The sequence below is a fragment of the Myotis nattereri genome (genome assembly GCF_964212035.1).
Source record: "Myotis nattereri genome assembly, chromosome: 1".
Lineage (NCBI taxonomy): Eukaryota > Metazoa > Chordata > Mammalia > Chiroptera > Vespertilionidae > Myotis > Myotis nattereri.
Window position 1 is genome coordinate 187383021 of NC_138075.1, and position 22942 is coordinate 187405962.

Here is a 22942-nt window from a genome sequence, read left to right on the forward strand (position 1 = left end):
TCTTCTTTTTTTTTTATTCTGGGATTTATTTACCTCCTATAATTTAAACTTTGTTGCGTTTTGTGGAGGCTACAGCCAGCCACGGGAAGATTGGGTTCCTCCATCATTGGAACAACCAAACCTCCTGCTTGCTCCAGCTCTGTGGCCATGGCCGGCTGAAAGCAGGTATCTGGGGTTTATGTAGCTTCTACAATTGAAACTTTGTTGCTTTGACTGGAGCTCAGAGCCGGCCACAGCAGCTGGGAAGCTTGGCTTCCTCCATCATTGGGGCAACCAAGCCTCCTGCTTGCTCCAGTTCTGTGGCTGCCGGTTGCCATCTTGGTTGGGTTAATTTTCATATAGTCGCTCTGATTGGTTGGTGGGCATGGCTTAAGGCCTAGTGAAGGTACGGTCAATTTTCATATTTGTCGTTTATTAGTGTAGATAAATATTATGTATAAATATGATAATAGCAATGTATCATATATTTCTATATAGTTTTAAACATTTTACTTTATAATGCTTTGTATTTTACTATTCTTTTATATGTTAGACTTTATCTCCTTAAAAGGATTAGAAACTCTTAAAGCACCAAGATGATGTTATATATTTCTTAAATGCACATTTACCCATATGCTCAACAGCTAAGAAATGCTATATAGACAAGGAAATTTCAATATACAGAGCTACTATTAATGTTAAAACATTATAAAACACTTACTAAATGAAAAAGATACCTCTTTTTTTCTTTTAGTGTACCATTTTGTGATGGCTTCTTCGAAAGGTGACAATTCTGAATTCTTTAGCAGAGTCCATGGAATTCTAATGTATAAAGATTTTGTCAAATATTGGGATGATGTGGAGACATTTCAAGCAAGATCAGATGACATTGTCATTATCACCTATCCCAAATCTGGTGAGTCTCCCTATGATGTCTAACTTGTTCCTGACTCCTAATAATGACAGTCTCAGCTAGAATGGTAAGTATTAAGCTGTTTACTTCCTCCATGCTCTTTCTTCATATTAAATAAGGTCAGATATAGTAGTTTCTATAGACATAGAAAAAGGGGCATGTCGCCCTAGCCGGTCTGGCTCAGTGGACAGAGCGTAAGCCTGCAGACTGAAGGGTCCCAGGTCCGATTCCAGTCAAGGGCATATACCTTGGTCATGGGCACATCCCCAGTAGTGCATGTGCAGGAGGCAGCTGATCAATGTTTTTCTCTCATCGATGTTTCTAACTATCTCTCTCCCTTCCTCTCTGTAAAAAATCAATAAAATATATTTTTTTGAAAAAAGAAAAAGGGGCATATAATAAATCTATTGTAAGATTATAATTTATACCTATAACTTGAGCAGTACTATTGAAAAATGGGTATTATTGGCTTCTGGTCAAGATGACAGTGTAGATTAAAGTAGTACTTGAAACTTCCCACAATCACATCAAAATTACAACTAAACTACAAAATAACCATCATTCAGAACCACCTGAAATCTAGCCTAACTGAAGAATATAACTAAGGACATAAAGAAAAAGCCACATTGAGACTGATAAGAGTGGTGGTGACACAGAATGGCTAATCTCACTCCATTGTTCTATTTACTCTGCCACTAGTGGACTTCTAAATCACAACCCTTCTCCCTAACTGGTTTGCTCAGTGGATAGAGCGTCAGCCTGCAGACTGAAAGGTCCCAGGTTCGATTCTGGTCAAGGGCATGTATCTTGGTTGCGGACACATCCTCTCCAGTAGAGGTGTGCAGGAGGCAGCTAATTGATGTTTCTCTCTCATTGATGTTTCTAACTCTCTATCCCTCTCCCTTCCTCTCTGTAAAAATTCAATAAAATATATTTAAAAAAAAATAAAACTCAACCCTCCTAAACTTGCTCTCTTATTTAATGTATGTCAATGCCTTTCCATACTTTAGTATGAATTATAAGGTATTTTATGCTTGCTGTCTAATTGCCACTATGGCTTCATGCCCACTCATCTCTTCAGGTGGACTCTTTGATCTAGGCTTCACAATCTATTTCCAATTCTTTCCCTCACCACTGTAATATTCTTAAATATCTGACCTTGAATTAAAAAAAAGAAAAGACAGTTCTCCTGACTGGTAAAATCCTTCCCTACCTCACAAAACTGGTGAGTTTATACCAATAATTTGTTAAGTCTAAGCTCAATTATTGAAGGCATTTCTTGTCTAAATATCGCAGCAGCAGAGTCACACTGAATTAAATGTTCCCCTTTTGCAGTTCTTTAAATCCCTGTGCTCACTGGTATTATAACATCTTAAGAAAAAAAAATAACTATTGTAATTAGTGAACATTGTTTCTAACTCTTCAAAGGGTCTTTGATCACCATTGAACTAAGGACCAGATTTATTTTTTTTCAATATCCTCTGAACTAAGACAATTTGAGGCATAAAAAACTAGCAGTAAGTTTGTGTTTGAAAGCATACTTGGTTGTATCATCTGTCATTCAAGCTTCCTTAGTTTCTAAATGTAAAAATTTAAATCCAAACTGTTATCAGCGTGCACAATGTCCCAATTCATCGTGGACAAATTGGCACTCCTACAACAGGTATGCTTTACTATAATGTTCATCTTTATTTACTGAGTCTTATGGCTATTCTGGCACCTTTCAAATAATATTGCACTCGTACCATCCTACTTTATACAGCTATAAATTCATCACTTCCATTGCCAGCCCAGCATGGTCAGTGGAAGACTCAGGTTTGTTTAATTTTTACAGGCACAACCTGGCTGAGTGAAATTGTAGACGTGATCTTTAAAGATGGTGATGTGGAAAAGTGCAAAAGAGATGCCATTTTTAATCGAATACCTTTCTTAGAATGCAGAAAAGAAGAGATGATGAATGGTAATGTTTAAGTTGATTTTAAAAGCTATACTATACACATCTTTTAAAGTGTGGATGTAGATGATATATGGAAAGAGACTGTAAGCAACAATGGCAATTACTATTATGTCTTCGACATAGCAAAACATGTAAATTTAAATGAAAATCTTGACAGAGATTATGGTGTAGCATGTGTCTAGAAAAGAGTGAATAGGATAGCTCTTATATGTCTCAGTAGAGCCTAGTAATATGTATGTATGTCTCCATGGGCTAAATGTGGTAATATTTTAAACACTAGAAAAATATACATTTTTAAAGGATCTATGCAAAAAGATATGCATTGAAGATTGTTTTAACATTGTAAAAAATTTCTTAGCCATATTAGTTAAGAAAAGAATACTTAGAAGTGATATAATAACACTATAAAATCATTAAAAATGTTAGGCTATCATATGTTTTTTGACATTGCAGTATCAGTGTAATATATTGAGGAAAAAGGGGAATTAGAAAATATTGAAAAATTTATGTGTGTATGTGGTATTTGGATGGCTGTGAGTCTGAGCATATAGCTAGATATACTTGTAGAGAAAGCTACTGACCCAAATATTAAGAATGATTTTTCCAAAGTGATGAAATTTTATTTGATCTTATTTTTTTCTCTATTATTTTCTCTATCTAAAATTCTGTCATAGTTAGTATATATGTTGTATATAATATTATCATTAATAAAAGATAAAATCTTAGTTATTTCTATTTTTTAAATATCTATAAAATCCATATAAATATTTATAATTTTTGAAGTTATCTAACCTTTAATTTTTTTATAATCCAGGGGTAAAACAATTAAAAGAGATGGCATCTCCTAGAATCTTGAAGACTCATTTGCCAGCGCAGCTTCTTCCGGCCTCATTTTGGGAAAAGAACTGTAAGGTAACCAGAGTCAAGTATTCTTAAAACTTTATCCAACTCCAGGAAATTTTAGAATATTCAAGTCATAACTGTGTTGTATACACGCTTGTTTCTTTATTCTTTCATTGAATCTATAAACATTTAATAAATGTTCAACAGGGTTAATAATAGCTTTGATGAGAAAATAAAATTCACTTTTTTCTGTAGTAATTCGAGGTTTTATAGTAGGATCTTAACATTGAGATCCATTTTTCTTAGAATAAAATAGAAGATTTTATTAACAATTGTTTGAAAATGTGAAGACTTGAGTAAGACAAGTTAGTGAGCCTAATCATATCTCATAAACCAGGGGTGGGAATGTCTTGCCCAAGGGCCATATAAAGCCCACAAAATCATTTGGTCTGGCCCTGCAAAAGCATTAAAGGTAAGTTCATTACATGTTTGACCAGGCTAATTTTTAAGTGGACAATTTTATATGATGTATTAAATATCCAAATGGTCCTTGGCAGAAAGAAGGTTCCCCTGCAGGTGGATACATCAAGAAGAGCCTTTCTTCCCTGATGGCATTGCCAAGGAGCCTGAGGACGGAAGTGGGACCCCACAGGGATGTGCAGTTTGCTTTTGCAGAACTTTTTCAGTAGCATTGTGTATCAGACCTAGAAGAGACCACACAGATCTGATCCAACTGACTTATTTAGTGGATAGAAATTTAGGTCCAAAATATTGGTGCTTTGTACAAGATGATAGAAAACCTTAGTGCCAGAACTAGCAATTAAAACCAACCGTCCTGCTCGTTAATTTGCTAGTGTTTCCTCTTTAGGTGAAACAGAAACTCAACAAGATGTTGGTGAAGATTACATTTTCCCTGAGGTGAATGTGCATATGACCCACATGAACATGATTTTTTTAAAAGAGTGTGAGTGAGGAAACAATAGGACTATCTTTTTCTTTACTATACAGAATGGTGGTATAGTATAAAGATCAGAGGACTTTACTGTTGACTGAGTGATTTACAAATCATTTACTCTCATTGATTTATTCTCAGTGTTGTTTTGTGACTTAGCTTCAGTTCAGTTTCTTCACTTATAAATTAAGGATACTAATCTATCTGGTCCAATTTATAACAATGGAATTGTGACACTTAAATGAGGTGTTATATGTAAAAATAGCATAAAAATGAAAAGTGAGAATTAACATTGAACAACACTTTAAAAGATACTGTCACTTCAGGCTATTAAAGGGATTTTAAATAACTGTATGTACTTTCTAAGTTGATTAGATAATTTGTTATAGTTGAAAACACAAATGCCTTTTTTAAAAATCTTGATGAAACTATATTTAAAAATTTTAGGTTTTTTTAATATTTGATTTTACCCTCTTAGATGATCTATCTTTGCCGGAATGCCAAGGACGTGGCTGTTTCTTTTTATTATTTCTTTCAAATGGTAGCTGGTCATCCAAATCCTGGAACTTTTCCAGAGTTTGTGGAGAAATTCATGGATGGAGAAGGTAAAAACAGCTTCCTCTCTTTAAATTCTTTCAAGGTAAATGATACAAGACAAAATGTCCCTGAGCAAAAATGTTTGTTGTTTTCCCTGGTCTGTTATTTTTCCTGATCTTTAATTAAAACACAGATGTTCTAGATGCCCTTGAACTTTAGAGCAAATTTTCAGATGTGGATGGCAAATTGTAGAACATAGAAAGTTCAGCTTAATGCCTAAAAATATATATTTAGGGGGTGGAGGTAACAATTTTTCTCTCTAAGATTGAGACTCAGTGTCCAATTTTTTCTCTTGTTCTTTTTTATTAGAAAAGTATTTCACAGAATGTTATTAGCATTCTATTGAACAAGAGGAGGGAGAGAATAAAGGAGAGAGTAGGTCCATTTGTTTCCAAGGAAAATTTCAGGTGTTACATGAGCCACAATTTATAAAGAAGTCTGAATACCTACGAAGTTTTTACGCATTCACTCAGTGTACAGTCTGAATAATTTAACTAGATTTCTCAGAACAGTACAAGAATTACTTGAGCAGTAATTCTGGCAAATGTTGCCTTTTTATTTAACTAGAGACTAAAATAACTAAGCATTTAGATTTGAGGAAGAAAGGGGTCAGGAGATTCTAGTGTTAACTGAAGAAGGCCATTCTGACTTTGTAGTAATAAGTTGTAAGGAAAATGATAGCAATACCACTTTTATACCCATAAAAGCTAATATTGACTCACTAAAAGTAGGATATTTGTGCTTTATTTTTATTGTTGTATTTGAGAAATTTTATGCTAATGCATAATGAATAAAATATTTGCCTCGAGATCATTAAAACTCACATTGTAAGGCAGAGAAACATAAAGTTGTACCTCCACAAAAGAGATGAATAAGATAATTATAAATAGCATCATGTAACTTTTCCTATAAAGAAAAATTGCCAATAGAGTCAAAGAATAGAAGACATATGCAATGATTTAGTGCAAAGCAGAATACTTGGACTCACACATTATTAAATCATTTTGTGAGCTTTTATTGGCTGAAACACTTGGATATATGCGAGAAAAAGATAAGGAGAGAGAAAGGAAGGGATAGTATTTGGTCATATCACATCATCTCCCAAATCTAATTCTTTTAGAGTGAGAACGACACTAAAGTTTCCTAAGAGAATAGCTTTTATCATAGAAACTGCAAGTACTGTAATAAACTATTACATAGTTACTAGCTTCAGTTGCCAAAGCCAGATTGTAAATGGCAAATTTGAGAACTGAGCTGACTTCTTATTATAAGAACGTTGATAGTTCCCCTAACTCAACTCCCTTCATTAACAATCTGATTTTACACACACACACACACACACACACACACACACACACACACACACCACACAAACGTTTCAAAAATGATTTCATAAACTCTGAATCAAATTGATGGGAGGGGGACTTCCTTCACTTATTCTCTGTGCCATAAACTATGTCACAATGATGGAAGTTGAGAATATCTTTCCATATATAAATTATTCAACATATTTTGCCTCCTTGCTGCAGGGAAATGTGTTTCAGATGTAAGGCTAGTTTTCATTTCATGATCATTTATTAATATTTATTTATTGCTACTGTTGTTTAAACATTCATTCTTCAAGCTGTATAGAGATGATACTGTGCTCTTATGTTGCCTTTATCTCTAATTTTAGTTCCTTATGGTTCCTGGTATGAACATGCAAAATCTTGGTGGGAACTGAGAAAGAATCCACGTTTGCTATTTCTTTTCTATGAAGACATGAAGGAGGTGAGAAACAAAACAAATGGACAGCTTAGTAATTTCTAAAATGTTAGCATTTGGCAACACTAGATACAAAGGTCTACCTTTAAATAAATGATGCTGTCGCCTCCAAAAGTTACAATTATCCAGGTACTTTAACACAGATTTAAAGTTAGTAAATACAAGTTTCCTGTGAATGAATGCATATGTTTAAAACCAAGTCCCAAAAAATTACCAACAATAAAATTTGGAAGAACTTGAGTTTATAAAACAAACAGCAACACATGCACACACACAAAAGGAATCACAGCAGGCAAGAAGAGTCAACTAATCTCCAGATCCATAGATGTCTGGTAAGGGCTTTAACATAATTATGCTTAATATGTTTAAAGAAATAAAAGAAGAAATTGAGATTTTTGCAAAGAAGCAAGAGGTTACTAACCTTAATAAGTCAACTTGGGAAAAAATAACAAAATAGAATCTCTAAAATAATAAATTAAAATTAGAAATTAAGAGATGGTTTAAATAACAGTAAGACATGGCTGAGTCATGAATTAGTAATGTGGAAGATGGAACTGAGTTAATTCTATAGAATTTACCACATTGAGATAAATAGAATACTTTATTTAAAAAATGTAATGGACATGTAGGATAACATCATAAGGTTCCACATATATCAACTCAAACCTTCAGAGGAGAGAGTAAAGAGAATGCTTAGAACAGCAATATATAAAAATCTAATGACCTCAAAATTTCCTAATAAGTTAGTTTTTCTCTAGCTTCATTAGTAATCAGGATAATTCCAAATAAAAATCACTATGAAATATTATCCCATACCCACCAGACTGACAACAATGAAAAAGTCTAACAATAATAAATGTTAGTCAGAATATGGATCCGTGAGAAGTAACATACTGCTGATGATAGTGTAAAAGATACACAATGGAATAAACTTGTCACTATCTACAAAGGGCAAAGCATGAATGGAACTGAAGACCCAGAAATTCCACTAGTAGATATATATTCTTGAGACACTGAATATGTACAACAATCTTTACCATAAACATTGGAAACAACCCAAATACACATATAAGTAATAATCAATACATGTCATTTAATTCAAATTGGAAGGGTCAAGGATCTCATCCTAAAGAAGGTGATACATAAGCTAGTTTAATAGGTAGTCTATAATTTGTAGGACAAAGAATTTGAGAGCAGCATTCTATGTACAGAAAATTACATGCGAGAATAAGCATTATGGTTGATACTGAAAATAGTTGCATTCAGTGATGTAGTTGGATAATCCTATCTAATAAAAGAGAAGCATGGTAATTAGTGTACATCCGCTACCCTTCCCATTGGCTAATCAGCGAGATATGCAAATTAACTGCCAGCCAAGATGGCGGCCGGCAGCCAGGCAGCTTGAAACTAACATGAGGCTTGCTTGCTTCAGTGACGGAGGACTCCAACGTTCCCCGCCTGCCTTGCCGGCCTCTGAGCTTGCAGTTTGAAACATTGTTAAAAATATAGAAGCTAAACAAAACCCCAGAAACCTGCATTCAGTCAGCCAGGATCTCAGAGCTGGAGTTGATACAGTGTTTCGATTATAGAACCCAAACAAACCAGATACCTGCTTTCAGCAGCAGAGGCCTCAGAGCTGAAGCCAGAGCTAAAGCTGGCCCAGAAGAAAAAAAAAAGAAAAAAAGGGGCAGTTAGGAGCTTCAGTCACCCGCCAGCCTGAAAACAGCCCTCAGCCCCTCACCCAGACTGGCCAGGCACCCCAATGGGGACCCCCACCCTGAAGGGTGTGTGACCAGCTGCAAACAGCCATCACCCCCTCACCCAGGCTGGCCAGGCACCCCAGTGGGGACCCCCACCCTGATCCAGGACACCCTTCAGGGCAAACCAGCCAGCCCCCACCTGTGCACCAGGCCTCTATCCTATATAGTAAAAGGGTAATATGCCTCCCAGCACCGGGATCAGCGGAGCCGCGAGGCCTCCCGGCACTGGGATCAGTGTGACAGGGGGCAGCGCCCAAACCCCCTGATCGCCCTGTGGCTCTATGTGTGACAGGGGGCAGGGCCACAACCTCACTATCTGCCCTGCTCTGTTTGTGACAGGGGAAGGTGCCCCAACCCCCTGATCAGCCTTGCTCTGTGCCTGATAGGGCGGAGCTCCCCAATGCCATGATAGCCCTGCAGCTCTGTGTGTGACAGGGTGTGGCGCCCCAACCCCCTGATTAGCCCTGCTCTGTGGGTGATAGAGGGCGGCGCCCCAACCCTCTGATCCGCCCTGCTCTGTGCGTGACAGGGGGGAGCTCCCCAACCCCCTGATCGGCCCTGCTCTGTGCATGACAGGGTAAGGAGCCCCAAACCCCTGATGGGCCCTGCTCTGTGCATGACAGGGGGCAGCGCCCCAACCCCCTGATTGGCCCTGCTCTGTGCGTGACACGGGGTGGCACCGCAACCTCCCCATCGACCCTGCCTTGAGTGTGACAGGGGGCGGTGCCCCAACCCCCCAATCGGCCCTACCCTGAGCATGACTGAGGGTGGCATTGCAACCTCCCAATCCTCCCTGCTCTGTGCATGACAGGGGGCAGCACCCCAACTCCCCAATCAGCCCTGCTCTGAACCTGACTAGGGTCTGCACCTAGGGATTGGGCCTGCCCTCTGCCAACTGGAAGCAGGCCTAAGCCAGCAGGTCGTTATCTCCTGAGGGGTCCCAGACTGCGAGAGGGCACAGGCCGGGCTGAGGGACCTCCCCCTCCCCCCCGAGTGCACAAATTTTTGTGCACCGTGCCTCTAGTAAGGTATATAATAGTAATGACATGCATAGAGATGGGGATGTTTGTATTTGTGGTTCATATATAACATCTAATGTTCCATGTTGAGTACTTGACTTTTCACATGTTTTCTTAACCTGTCTGGTTCCTTTGCTTTTCACTAGTTACACCAGTAAATTAGAAGAAAAATGAAAGTTTTCTGCACATTTTCAACCCAAAGCTTAATCTATCACAGTAGACTGTACTATTTGATAATGTATGTTAATATTAATAGATATTTATTGAGTGTATTGAGGACTACAAAAAATATTGTACAACATCATCTCACTTAGTGTTCTAACAATCTTTAAATTATCTATTTCTAACTTTTTTTATTGATTTCTGAGATGAAGGGAGAGGGAAAGAGAGATAGAAACATCAGTGATGAGAGAGAATCATTGATTAGTTGCCTCCCATACGCTTCCTACTGGGGATAAAGCCTACAACCCAGGCATATGCCCTGACTAGGTATCGAATCTTGATTTTCTGGTTCATAGGTCAAAGTTCAACTACTGAGCCACTCTGGCTGGACGAAGTATTTATTTTTAAAAAAAATATGTTATTAAAGTATAGTTGGCATAGTAGATGATATTAGTTTCAGGTGTACAACATAGTGATTTTACATGTATATAACTTTATGATGTGATCACCACAATAAGTCTAGTAACCATCTGTTACTATGCAACATTATAATGGTAATAGGGGCCCAGTGCATGAATTCGTAGACCCTGAAAGGAACTGTGGGCCTTGAGGCTGTGGTGGGCACAGGGATGGGTCTTGGCTCATCCTCTGCACCTCTGTCTGGCCTCTCCTGCTGTGGCCCCTAGTCCCCTCTCTGCCAGCAGCCCCACTCCTGCTGCCACCGCTTCCATGTGCTGATGGCGCCAGCCCCGCTCGCACGCTCTGGTGGCGTGGAGCAATTGAGGCCAGCGCCAGCAGCAGGTGTAAGCGGGGCCAGCGCCATCAATGGGTGCAAGCGGCAGCTGCTGCCCTGATCGCCCCTCAGGCAATTGGGGCTGGCAATGCATGCGAGTGGTGGCTCTGGCACTGACAGTGGGTGTGAGCAGGGCCGGCACTGGCAGCAGGTGCAAGTGCCCAGTGGGACCGTGTCATGGGAGCAAAGAATTTTCAGTAACCACCAGAGACTCACCCCGATGACAGTGACTGGTGTCCCACCTTGGTCTGGCGCCCCTGTTCACCTGGCTCCACCATCCTGCCAAACCCGATACCCACCATGTTCCACACTCTGCCACCTGCTGCCGATGCCCGCTATGTTCTACACACTCCCCCCTGGTGATCAGTGCATGTCATAGTGACCGGTTGTTCGGTTGTTTAGTTGTTCAGTTGTTCCGCCATTTGGTCTATTTGCATATTAGCCTTTTATTATATAGGATTATTGGCTATTTTCCCTGTGCTGTACATTACACCCCCATGGCGTATTTATTTTATAACTGGAAGTTTGTACCTCTTATTCCTCTTCACCTTTTTTACCTGTTCCTCCACTCTCCTCACCTCTGGCAACCATTAGTTTGTTCTCTGTATCTATGAATCTATTTCTGTTTTGTTTGTTTTTTTGCTCATTTGTTCTATGTTTTTTCAGATTCCACATATAAATGAAATCATACAGTATTTGTCTTTCTCTGACTTATTTTGCTTTGCATAATACCCTCTACGTCCATTCATATTGTTGCCAATGGTGAATCTTTTTTTTTTTTTTATTGCTGACTAATATATAAATCGCACATTTTTAATCCATTTGTCTGTCAGTGAACTCTTAGGTTGCTTCCATATCTTGGCTATTGTAAATAATGCTGCAATGAACATAGAAGTGCATACATTTTTTTGAGTTAGTGCTTTTATATTCTTCAGATAAATATACAGAAGTGGCCATATGGTAGTTTTTTTCTAAAATTTTTGAGGAACCTCATAGTGATTACTTCAATTTACATTCCCACCAACAATGCACAAGGGTTCCTTTTTCTCCACATTCTTGCCAAACTTATTTGTTGACTTCCTCATAATGGCCATTCTGACAGGTGAGAGGTGATATCTCACTGTGTCATTGTGGTTTTTATTTGCATTTTTCTGATGATTAATGATATTTAGCATCTTTTCATGTCTGTTAGCCATCAATATGTCTTCTTTGGGGAAATGTCTAGTCATCCTCTGCCCAGGTTTAATTGTGTGTGTTTTATTTACATTAAGTTGTCTGAGCTCCTTATATATTTTGGATATTAACCCCTATTGGATATATTATTTGCAAATATCTTCTCCCATTCAGTAGGTTGTCTTTTTTATTTTGTTCATGGTTTCCTTTACTGTGCAGAAGCTTTTAAGTTTGATGTAGTACAATTTATTTATTTTTGCTTTTGTTGCCCTTGCCTGAGATAATATATCCAAAAATATATTTCTAAGATTAAAGAATTTACTGACTGTATTTCCTCCTAGAAGTTTTATGGTTTCAGATCATACAGTTAAGTAAATCATAAATTTGAGTTTATTTTTGTAGATGGTGTAATAAAGTTGTATTTTGTATGTGATATGCAGGAATGTACATGGTCTAAAGTACCTTTTATGTACATTGTATGGCTGAGGAAATTTGTGTTTAGAGAAGTTTAAAATACTGCTACAGGAAGCATTGTTCCTCATTAGAAGTCCAATTCCAATATCAGTGGGGAGAAGGGATTTCTCTCTCTCTTTTTAATTCAAATAGTAATGCATTCAATGTTAGTAATTGAGTCTTCAAAATATTTTTTTCTTCCTAGGATATCAGAAGAGAGGTGATAAAAGTGATACAATTTCTGGGAAGGGAGCCATCAAAGGAGCTTGTGGACAAGATTGTTCAACACACTTCATTCCAAGAGATGAAAAACAACCCATCTACCAATTACACAATACTGCCAGATGAAATCATGAACCAAAAAATATCTCCCTTCATGAGAAAGGGTGAGATGGTCACATGATTTGCCTCTATTACTATAAGAGGGCACAAGTTGAAACAATTATAGGCAAACACCTACAAAGGCCTATCCATATATGTGGACTCTGCTTGTTTTCTGCAGTGTTGTTTCACATATGAGAACTCTCTTTATTGTGTTACCAGTCTTCAGAGACATAAAACAGTAGTTCTACTACTATTACTAATAAATTGCTATTACTTATTGATTACTTAGTATTAGATGCCAAGTGCATGAAATTTGTGCACTTGGGGGAAGGTCCCTCAGCCCAGCCTGTACCCTCTCACAGTCCAGGTGGTCAGTGCACATCATAGTGACCAGTCATTCTGCCATTTGGTCGATTTGCATATTAGCCTTTTATTATATAGGATATGCAGCATCTATACTAATAAAAGGGTAATATGCTAATTAGACTGGGTCGACCAGACATCTTCCAGATGTCCGACTTCCTTCTGGACAAACCCATGATGGTGGGGGTCAAGGCAGAGGCGGTTAGGGGTGATCAGGCTGGCAGGGGAGCAGTTAGGGGGCAACCAGGCTGAGAGGGAACCACTTAGGGCGTGATCAGGCTGGCAAGCAGAGGCAGTTATGGGTGATCAGGCAGGCAAGTAGAGTGGTTAAGGGTGGTCAGGCAGGCTGGCAGGTGGGCAGTTAGGGGGCAATCAGGCTGGCAGGGGGGCAGTTAGGGGCCAACCAGACTGGCAAGTAGAGTGGTTAGGGGTGATCAGGCAGGCAGGCAGGTGAGCTGTTAGGAGCCAGAGGTCCTGGATTGTGAGAGGGTTGTTCCAGATTGGAGAGCATGCAGGCTGGGCTGAGGACCGCCTCTCCCCCCCCCCCCCCATGCACGAATTTCATGTATTGGGCCCCTAGTATTATAAGAATTCCCAGCATTCAGTACAACCTCAGCCCCAGCAACCCTCTGCTACCTACCATTTACTAGGCCTGGGAGCCTTGGTGCTATACCATGTACATTATATAAATACATATAAATTTAAAATTCTAATTATCTTTAAATTTTCACTAGAGACTCTGATGAGATACATACAGTTTATAAAGCCAAACACATGTAGGATATGTAGAGTATTGGCACATCTGGACTTACTGATATGTGAAAAAAACATGTGGGTTTCGGTGTTCATCTTTTTTTTTTTTTTTTAGAAGCAGAATAGAGAAAATCTTGCTCTTTGATCTAAATTGCCAGAAAAAAGGCAAGGACATTTCTTAATTAATAGGAATAACAAACCTGCCACTGGGTGAAAACAGGGAACCCCTGGGAAAAAAAAGATATTTTAATAATCTATTTCTCAGATTATCTCAGTCTTTTTTACCACAATGTCCATATATTTTTCAAGAAATATATTTTTCTTGATTTCAGAGAGAAAAGAAGTGGGGAGAGAGATAGAAACATCAATGATTAGAGAGACTCATCAATCGGCTGCTTCCAGCACGTTCCCCACTGGGGATTGAGACCACAACCCTGACCTGGAATCGAAGCGTGACCTCCTGGTTCATAGGTCAATGCTCAACCACTGAGCCACACTGGCTGGGGAAATAATACCTATATATTTTTTAATTTAAAAAATGAGTAATTATCATGCTTGTAAAGGGCTGCCCACTCCTGTACTCTTAGACCCTACCCAGAATACATATTTTCTACCTTTTGCTTTTTGGGTTATTTCACTGGGAAAGTTGAGAACTTCTTGAGCTAATGTGGAAAGTGAACTGTTGACATTTAAAATAAAGGGTGACTTCCTCTGCCAGGAAAGGGCTGGATGTGGGGGAAAGCAAAAGAGAAGGGCCTTCTAGACTATTGTGATAACCCAGGTGGGAAACGCTGAGGAACTCTGATGACAGTGGCAGCAGGAATGGAGAAAAGGAAATGAGTCTGAAGAAAGTCTGAATAGGAATAAAGAATGAGATGTAAGATTGAGGGGACAACCTCCAAGTTTATGTTTTGGATAACTGGTGCTGCCGTTAATCAGGTTATAAAAAAGAAAACTCAATTTGGTGGGGAACAATATGAATTAATTTGTGAACTAGTTAAATTTGGTATACTTGTATGGAATTCCAGTGGCAGTTGGATATGGAAATATAAAGCTGGACTTAAGTGTTACCAGCATGAACATGATATTTAATATCTTGGGCATGTGTAAAACATGGATCCCATATTAAGAGGAAGTCCCAACACTGGAGAGGAAATTAGAGAAAAAAAGTTCAGTGAGGTAGCATTAGCGAGAAGAGTCAGAGAAAGAAATTTGCTGTTTGTTGTTGCTGTTGTTTTAACAATCACAACAAATCCTTTGCAAGCTCAAATATACATATTATTTATGGCATATATTTTATTATTGTAACCAAGGTGTTAATGAAAGTGATGAATATTAGAAAACTTCGTGATTCCGGCTTGAAGACATAGTAATTTTTTTCTTTTGTTACAGGGATTATAGGAGACTGGAAGAATCACTTTACAGAGGCCCTGAATAAGAAATTTGATATGCACTATGAGCAGCAAATGAAGGGGTCTACACTGAAATTACGAACTGAGATCTAAGAAAGGCTTTTCTAACGTATCAGAGGTTCCAGCTTTCCTTATTTTAGATTGCTAGAGAAGGAGTCATGTGAAAGGTTATATGATCAGGTTCACATGGTTATTGAGATCTCAATATACAGACACAGAATGATTTTTGCCTGATATTATCTTTATACTTTGTTTTTTATTCTTTTTCTCCTCCTCCTTTTTCTTCTTTTTACAAATATTACACAAAGCTATAATCTATGGCAGTGATGTAGAAACACACAGATAGTTGAACTTAGAAGTACATTAAAAATAAAAAAGCATTCCAAATTATTTTCATGCTGCCCCCCCACTTCCTCCCACTCCCCCCCCCACACACACACTTAGTAATATATTTTGTATTTACATGAACTTTAAAAATCATGGGAGATATAACTAAAATCAACAAATAAAATTGGGGGCATAATTATACCTATTATGTAGTTCCTGATTTTTTTCACTTTCTGGAAAACACTTAATTTGGAATTTACTTTAATCTAATATAAATTTTGGCTATAACAGAATTATTCAGATGTCTATCAATACTCCCAATGAGTGTTATTTATACTTGAAAGTCATATATAAAATGTAATGAATTTTCATTCTGTAAGCTAAAGTTTTACAAAATGTGATATTTGCCAATAAAACAAAACAAAAACAAAAGGAATAGAAGAACTGTTATTGTTTTTTTATATAAACTGCTGTTTTGGCTTGTCTCCTATTTTTCTGCATTCTATTGATGATTGTTTTTCCTATACTACATTGTTCCCTTTCTCCAAATCAGAAGACTCACAAGATCATCAAAAATTCACTATGGGTCTTTAGTATATTATTACATCCTTAATTCCTAACCTGCAAGGTCAAATCTAAGGAGAAATAAGTATGGTTTGCTTTCTTTTTTTTTTTAAATATATTTTATTGATTTTTTACAGAGAGGAAGGGAGAGAGATAGAGAGTCAGAAACATCGACGAGAGAGAAACATCGATCAGCCTCCCCCCGCACATCCCCCACCGGGGATGCGCCCGCAACCCAGGCACATGCCCCTGACCGGAATCAAACCCGGGACCCTTCAGTCCGCAGGCTGACACTCTATCCACTGAGCCAAACCGGCTTTGGCTGCTTTCTTTTTTAAAAAAATATATTTTATTGATTATTTACAGAGAGGAAGGGAGAGGGATAGAGAGTTAGAAACATCCATGAGAGAGAAACATCGATCAGCTGCCTCCTACACACCCCCTACTGGGGATGTGCCTGCAACCAAGGTACATGCCCTTGACCGGAAGCGAACCTGGGATTCTTCAGTCCACAGGCCGGCGCTCTAGCCACTGAGCCAAACTGTTCAGGGCTGCTTTCTTACTATTTAGAGAAAAGTATAGGGATTTCTGAGCATGGTATAAAATTAATATCCATAAATACATGCTGATATAAATAAATGATTGAATAAATAATTAAGTTCAGGAGAGTAGATAAATATCATACAGAGAAAGTTCCCAACTAATTATGTACGACTCCCATTCCATTCCCTAAGTGTTAGATTCACACAGTGACTTCCTTCTAAAGAATATGAAAGAGATTAGTGGTAGGGTGGGGAGGGAAGACTATATTTACAGTAGAGAAACCTGGCCAACACTATCTCAGCTGGTTACCATCATCAGTGATGTTACAGAAGAGATCCTTGATATGTGATGAAATGGCCCTTCATCTCGATGGTCTTTTTCCAAAAAACTATATCCATTGTAAAACCGTGGAGGAAATATCAGATAAACCCAAATTGAAGAAAAATATACAAAATATCTGACCAGTATGCATGTTTTATCAAGATCATTAAATGCAAGGAATATTTGAGAAACTGTCACATAAATGTAACATGGTATACGTGGATGAGACCCGGAGGAAAAAAAAGGATATTAATTAAAAATTCATACAATTCTAGCAAAGTGTGAATTTTAGTTAATAATAATATATCAATATCTAATCTAATAAAAGAGAAAAATGCAAATTGACTGCACCTTTACTATGCCCCAAGCCACACCCACCAGCCAATCAGAGTGACTATATGCAAATTAACCTAACCAAGGTGGCACCCAGCAGCCACAGAGCTGGAGCAAGCAGAGGCTTGGTTGTCCCGGTGATGGAGGAAGCCAAGCTTCCCACCTGCCCTGGCCAGCTGTGGCCTCCACTCAAGGCAACAAAGTTTCAATTATAGAAGATAAATAAATCCCAGATACCTGCTTCCAGCCAGCCTCCACTGGGAGCTTAGGTGGCTGGGGGTGATGGCCAGCCTGCAAACAGCCATCAGCCCATCACCTAGGATAGCCACACCCTCATGGGGTGAGGGTCCCCCCTGGGGGGCTTGGCCAGCCTGAAAACTGCCCTCAGCCCCTCACCCAGGCTGGCCAGGCAACCCAGCGGGGACCCCCACCCTGAAGAGGGTGTGACCTGCCTGCAAACACCAATCAGCCCCTCACCCAGGCTGGCCAGGCACCCCAGTGGGACCCCCACCCTGATCTGGGACACCATTCAGGGCAAACCAGCTGGCCCCCACCCATGCACCAGGCCTCCATCCTATATAATAAAAGGGTAATATGCAAACTGACCCTAACAGCAGAACGACTGGGAATGACTGGTCACTATGACACATACTGACCACCAGGGGGCAGATGCTCAATGCAAGAGCTGCCCCCTGGTGGTCAGTGCGCTCCCACAGGGGGAGCTCTGCTCAGCCACAAGCCAGACTGATGGCTGCCAGTGCAGCGGTGGTGGTGGGAGCCTCTCCCGCCTTCTCAACAGCACTAAGGATGTCCGATTGCAGCTTAGGCCTGCTCCCTGCTGGCAAGTGGACACCCACCAAGGGCTGTGGGCTGACAGAGGAATGTCTGACTGCCAGCTTAGGCCCAATACCCCAGGGAGCAGGCCTAAGCCAGCAGGTGGTCATCCCCTGAGGGGTCCCAGACTGTGAGGGGGCACAGGCCAGGCTAAGGGATGCCCCCCCACTGAGTGCACAAATTTTTGTGCACCGGGCCTCTAGTTGGTTAATAATAGGGGAAAATAAATGCAGAACATACAGAAACTCCATAATATTCCTGAAGCTATCATTTTTTCTGTAAAGGATCAGAGAGTGAATATTTCCAGGTTTACAGACTATATGGACACTGTATCAATTATTCAATTCTGTCATTAGCTTGAAAGCAGCGATTGACAACAGCACATAAATAAAAATGTCACTTGTTAAAATAAAAATTTATTTATATAAAGCTTTTTGAGGAACCTCCATACCATTTTCCATAGTGACTGCACCAATACGCATTTCCAACAACAATGCACGAGGGTTCCCTTTCTCCACATCCTTGCGAACACTTGTTTTTTGATTTGATGATTCTGACAGGTATGAGATGGTGTCTCATTGTGGTTTCAATTTGCATTTTTTTGACAGTATGACAATCCTAGAGGGTATTATGCTAACTGAAATAAATCAGTCAGAAAAAGACAAATACCATATGACTTCACTTATATGTGGAATCTAAAAAGCAAAATAAATGTGCTAACAAATTTGAAACAGACAAAGATATAGAGACTAGAATGATGGTTGCCAGAGGGGAGGGGTTTGGGATACTAGGTGAGAAAGATGAAAGGATTAAGAAGTACAGATTGGTAGTTACAAAATAGAGACCAGGATATAACATACAGCAGAGAGAATATAGTCAATAATCCTATATAATAAAAGCCTAATATGCAAATCGACCAAATGTTGGAATGACTGGTGGAACAACAGGCCACTATGATGCGCACTGACCACCAGGGGGCAGATGCTCAATGCAGGAGCTGCCCCCAGCCCACAGGCAGGTGCCAGCGGTGTCCCCCCGATCGCCTTGCCGGTTACCCCACAGATTGGCCCTGATCACCGGGTAGGCCTAGGGACTCTACTAGTGCACGAATTTCATGCACCAGGCCTCTAGTATTATAATAGCTATGTAAGGTGCCAATTGGGTACTGGAAATATTGAGGGGAACACTTTGTAAAGTATAGGATTGTTTACCTAATAAGCTGTACATCTAAAACTAATATTCAAAATAATATTGAATGTAAGCTATAATTAAAAATAAAATTTAAAAAACATTTATTTATGAAAGCAAATGGAAATGAAGATTTGGCTTAAAGGTTGCAGTTTGCCAGACCCTCCTCTAGATAATAATTTTTCTTCCATTTTTAGAAATGCATAGATATCCGCTATTTTTGTTATTATTAACTAAAGCCTAGGAATACACCAAAAGCTATATATTACCCAGAACTCAGTTGCTCTGCTTTTTATTAGCTTTCAGAATATTGAGACAGCCACATTGCTGGAAGCCAGGATCTTATAGTTGATATCAAATGTCTCCTGTGGGAGATAAGTGTTAGAAGTCAAAATCTTCAACCAGGGTTAATCTGCACCAGAGACTAAACACCCCATTTTAAAGTACAAGTACTAGAGTTAGAATGGATACTACAGGTATTTACTATCTCATCCTGTCACATATGATAGGAAACAGCTCCTTCAAGACCAACAATAAATATGTATCTTCCCTTGAAATCAGACTTTTTCTGACTATGAGGGAATAGTACCAGTCTATGTATAATGCCAACCACTTTACCTGTGCACTGGATTCATCAACTGTCATCTACTCTGACAGCTGACATGTCACTGAATCTTCATTTTCTCTTCCTATATGATCAATTACAATCAGCAAATATGTTGTAGCACCTTACAACTTAATAAACAAAACAAAATAAGTCTTTGCATCAAATTTCCTCCAGATATTCTCATATTTTCTGTTTTTCTTTACATTAAAAATCATCTAAGAACTATCTAGGCTTATATATCCCATTTTTCACTTTACTTCATCTACTGTATCTTTTACCAAATTAGTTTCATTAAGTTATGTATTAAATATTTAAAACAAAATAACATACCTATTAATACACATGTGTGTATGCATATATGGTATAAAGAATAAGAACAAAAGGAACATCACTGTACCAGGATCAGCCTAAGAAATGGAGCATTATCCATTCCAGTGAAGTCCCTCTGTACTTCCCATCTAATGTCTTTACATATTCTGCCCATAAATAACTTAACTACTGGCCTGATTTTTGTATTTATCATTCCCTGAATTTCCTTAATTGCTTAACATACTTGCATGCTTAACATACAGACTTTTGCATAGATAAGCATTTTTAATCCTATCCTATATAATAAAAGGCTAATATGCAAATTGACCAAATGGCAGAATAACTGGTTGCTATGACATGCACTGACCACTTCGGGGCAGACAATGCAGGAGCTGCCCCTGGTGGTCAGTGCACTCCCACAGGGGGAGCGACACTCAGCCAGAAGCCAGGCTCACAGCAGCACTAGGGATGTCCGGCTGACAGCTTAGGCCAGCTCCCCTAACCTGGCAGTCAGATATCCCCTGAGGGCTCCCGGACTGCAAGAGGGCACAGGCTGGGCTGAGGGACCGAATGCACAAATGTCATGCACCAGGCCTCTAGTTATAGATAAGGACCATCATACTCAATGTGTTCTTTGGTGACTTGCTTTTATCCTGACTCAAGGTTGTGTTACTAAAATTCACTTAAGTTAATATTTGAATTTACACAACATTTATTTTCACTACATGTACAGGTCCTCAACTTGTTTATTTGGCTGGTGAGTGCAGCGGTGGTGGTGGGAGCCTCTCCTGCCTCCATGGCAGCGGTAAGGAGAGAGTAGCTAGCAGTTAGGAGCACCAAGCTCAAAGTGCTAAGCCCAGCTCAGGCTCCTCCATGGCCACCTACCACTTCGCACACTGCTATATCCCGTGAGGTGTCTCACATTGCAAGAGGGCACAGTCGAGGCTGAGGACCCCAACTAGTGCATGAATGAATCCATGTACTGGGCCTCTAGTTCATTTATAAAATATATCTCTACATAAAACATTTAAAATGTTTCATTAATCATATTAACAATTATTTAAAAAATAATAATTAGTGTTTCTTAGGGTGTTCCCTCCAAAATATGGGATGTGTTGGATATCACTAGTTATCCCTCCAGACTCCTTCTCCAACTTTTTCCATCCTGCTCTGTTCCCAGAGGGCTAATGTGTATGGATTACATTAGGAGGATTCTAATTCATGTAATAGTCTCTGGCAGGAGACCTGCGGGAAGGGGAAAATGAAGTCAAGTTGATTATTTCCCTGGCTCTTTCCCATGAGATCAAGTTAAGTCGACCAAATACTTCAGTCAAATTAACTGAAAGGATCTTAACACTTAATTTCTTTGTTTTCATTATAACACACTTTCTTCAGCTATATCTAGTGACTCTAAAACTATATTCCTTTATTACAATTTTTCTAGAACATAAATCTCCAATCTCCTACAAGGGGCAGAAATAGGGTCATACTGAGAGCCTGATGATGATTATCTGGTTGTCAAGGTATGTATGTAGGCAAACTAGTAATACTTTATACATTGTTTTTCAGACTAATAGGTAAAGGTATCTAATTGCCTCCAGTTGTTTTGCCTTCCTGTAATTCTGCAGCCCAACATTCAGATTGTTTCTTGGTTTCTTCTCTGAAGGAGACCTCATGAAAAAAAAAAAAATCATAATCTACAATTTTTCATGGGATTCAAAGAAAATATCTGTATGAGGTGTTCCCAGAGGATGTTAATATAAAATATTCACATCTTCATATTTTGTTGAATGAGAGGTTTCAAATTCCATTATCATACAGATAGATATTATACAGATGGATAAACTCAAAGATTTTAAAAACTTTGTTCTTTCTCAACATCATGATTTCAGGGCCTAGAGACCAAAAGGAAGTACATCATAGAAAGCATTTCGGGGTTACTAAAAATGGCAGCCAGAGTAAGTGGGTGCTGCACAGACATGCTCCCAGGAACAAACTGGAAGTACAACTAAATACAGAAAAATTTCCTGAATAATCAACGGAAAACTTGCAGGAGAGAACCCTGGTACCCAAGAACCAAACGTGGAGACCACATAGACACTGATTTATTTTGTATATTGAAAAAATAAAAATATAAAAATAAATAAACAAATAAAAAAGAAAGTATTTTGGTTATATGGAAAATAACAATATTCTCAAACCAGTTTTTCTATTTTGAATCAGGCATTTTTACCACAGCTACCAGGTAACTAAGAAAGGTGATATACAGATCTACCTCTGGACGGCGGTATATGCATAATTTAAGATGTAGAATGTGCTCCAGCTTTTTGGCTGCATTTTTTCTTTGTGCTTCTACATGGGGAGCATGCCCTTGCCTGTCTAACTTGCCCACACAGTTCTAGAGGTACAAATAAACCACCTTTCGGGAAGCATGTCTAATAGGAGCTCTGGAGCCATGAGACAACACTAGGCTTTTATAGCTGAAATCAGAAGCAAAAGTAAATGTAAAGAGCCTTCATTTACTACACATAATCACCTCAAAGCAGTTAATTCTAGATGCTTTCTATGGGCTCTTTGTTTCACTCTATTTCCTCCCACAAGTGACAGCAAAAGGCCTTCTCTTAAGCCTTTAATGTTTAAAACAACAGACTGAACAGCTTAATAATTAACTTGATACTGCTCTACAGACTGTATCTTTT

The 22942-nt window shown here is 38.9% G+C and overlaps 1 protein-coding gene across 1 annotated transcript; it reads left to right on the plus strand.

Annotated features, from left to right (window-relative positions):
- Nucleotides 1–747: 747 nt before the first annotated feature.
- On the plus strand, nucleotides 748–15953 carry LOC308533765 (sulfotransferase 1E1-like; the record flags this gene model as incomplete). The annotated part of the gene is made up of 7 exons (XM_081111877.1): nucleotides 748–895; nucleotides 2727–2852; nucleotides 3664–3761; nucleotides 5123–5249; nucleotides 6917–7011; nucleotides 12571–12751; nucleotides 15198–15953. 7 exons carry the CDS (start codon nucleotides 748–750, stop codon nucleotides 15308–15310), a joined length of 888 nt encoding a protein of 295 aa, XP_080968003.1. The 3' UTR covers nucleotides 15311–15953.
- Nucleotides 15954–22942: the final 6989 nt, after the last annotated feature.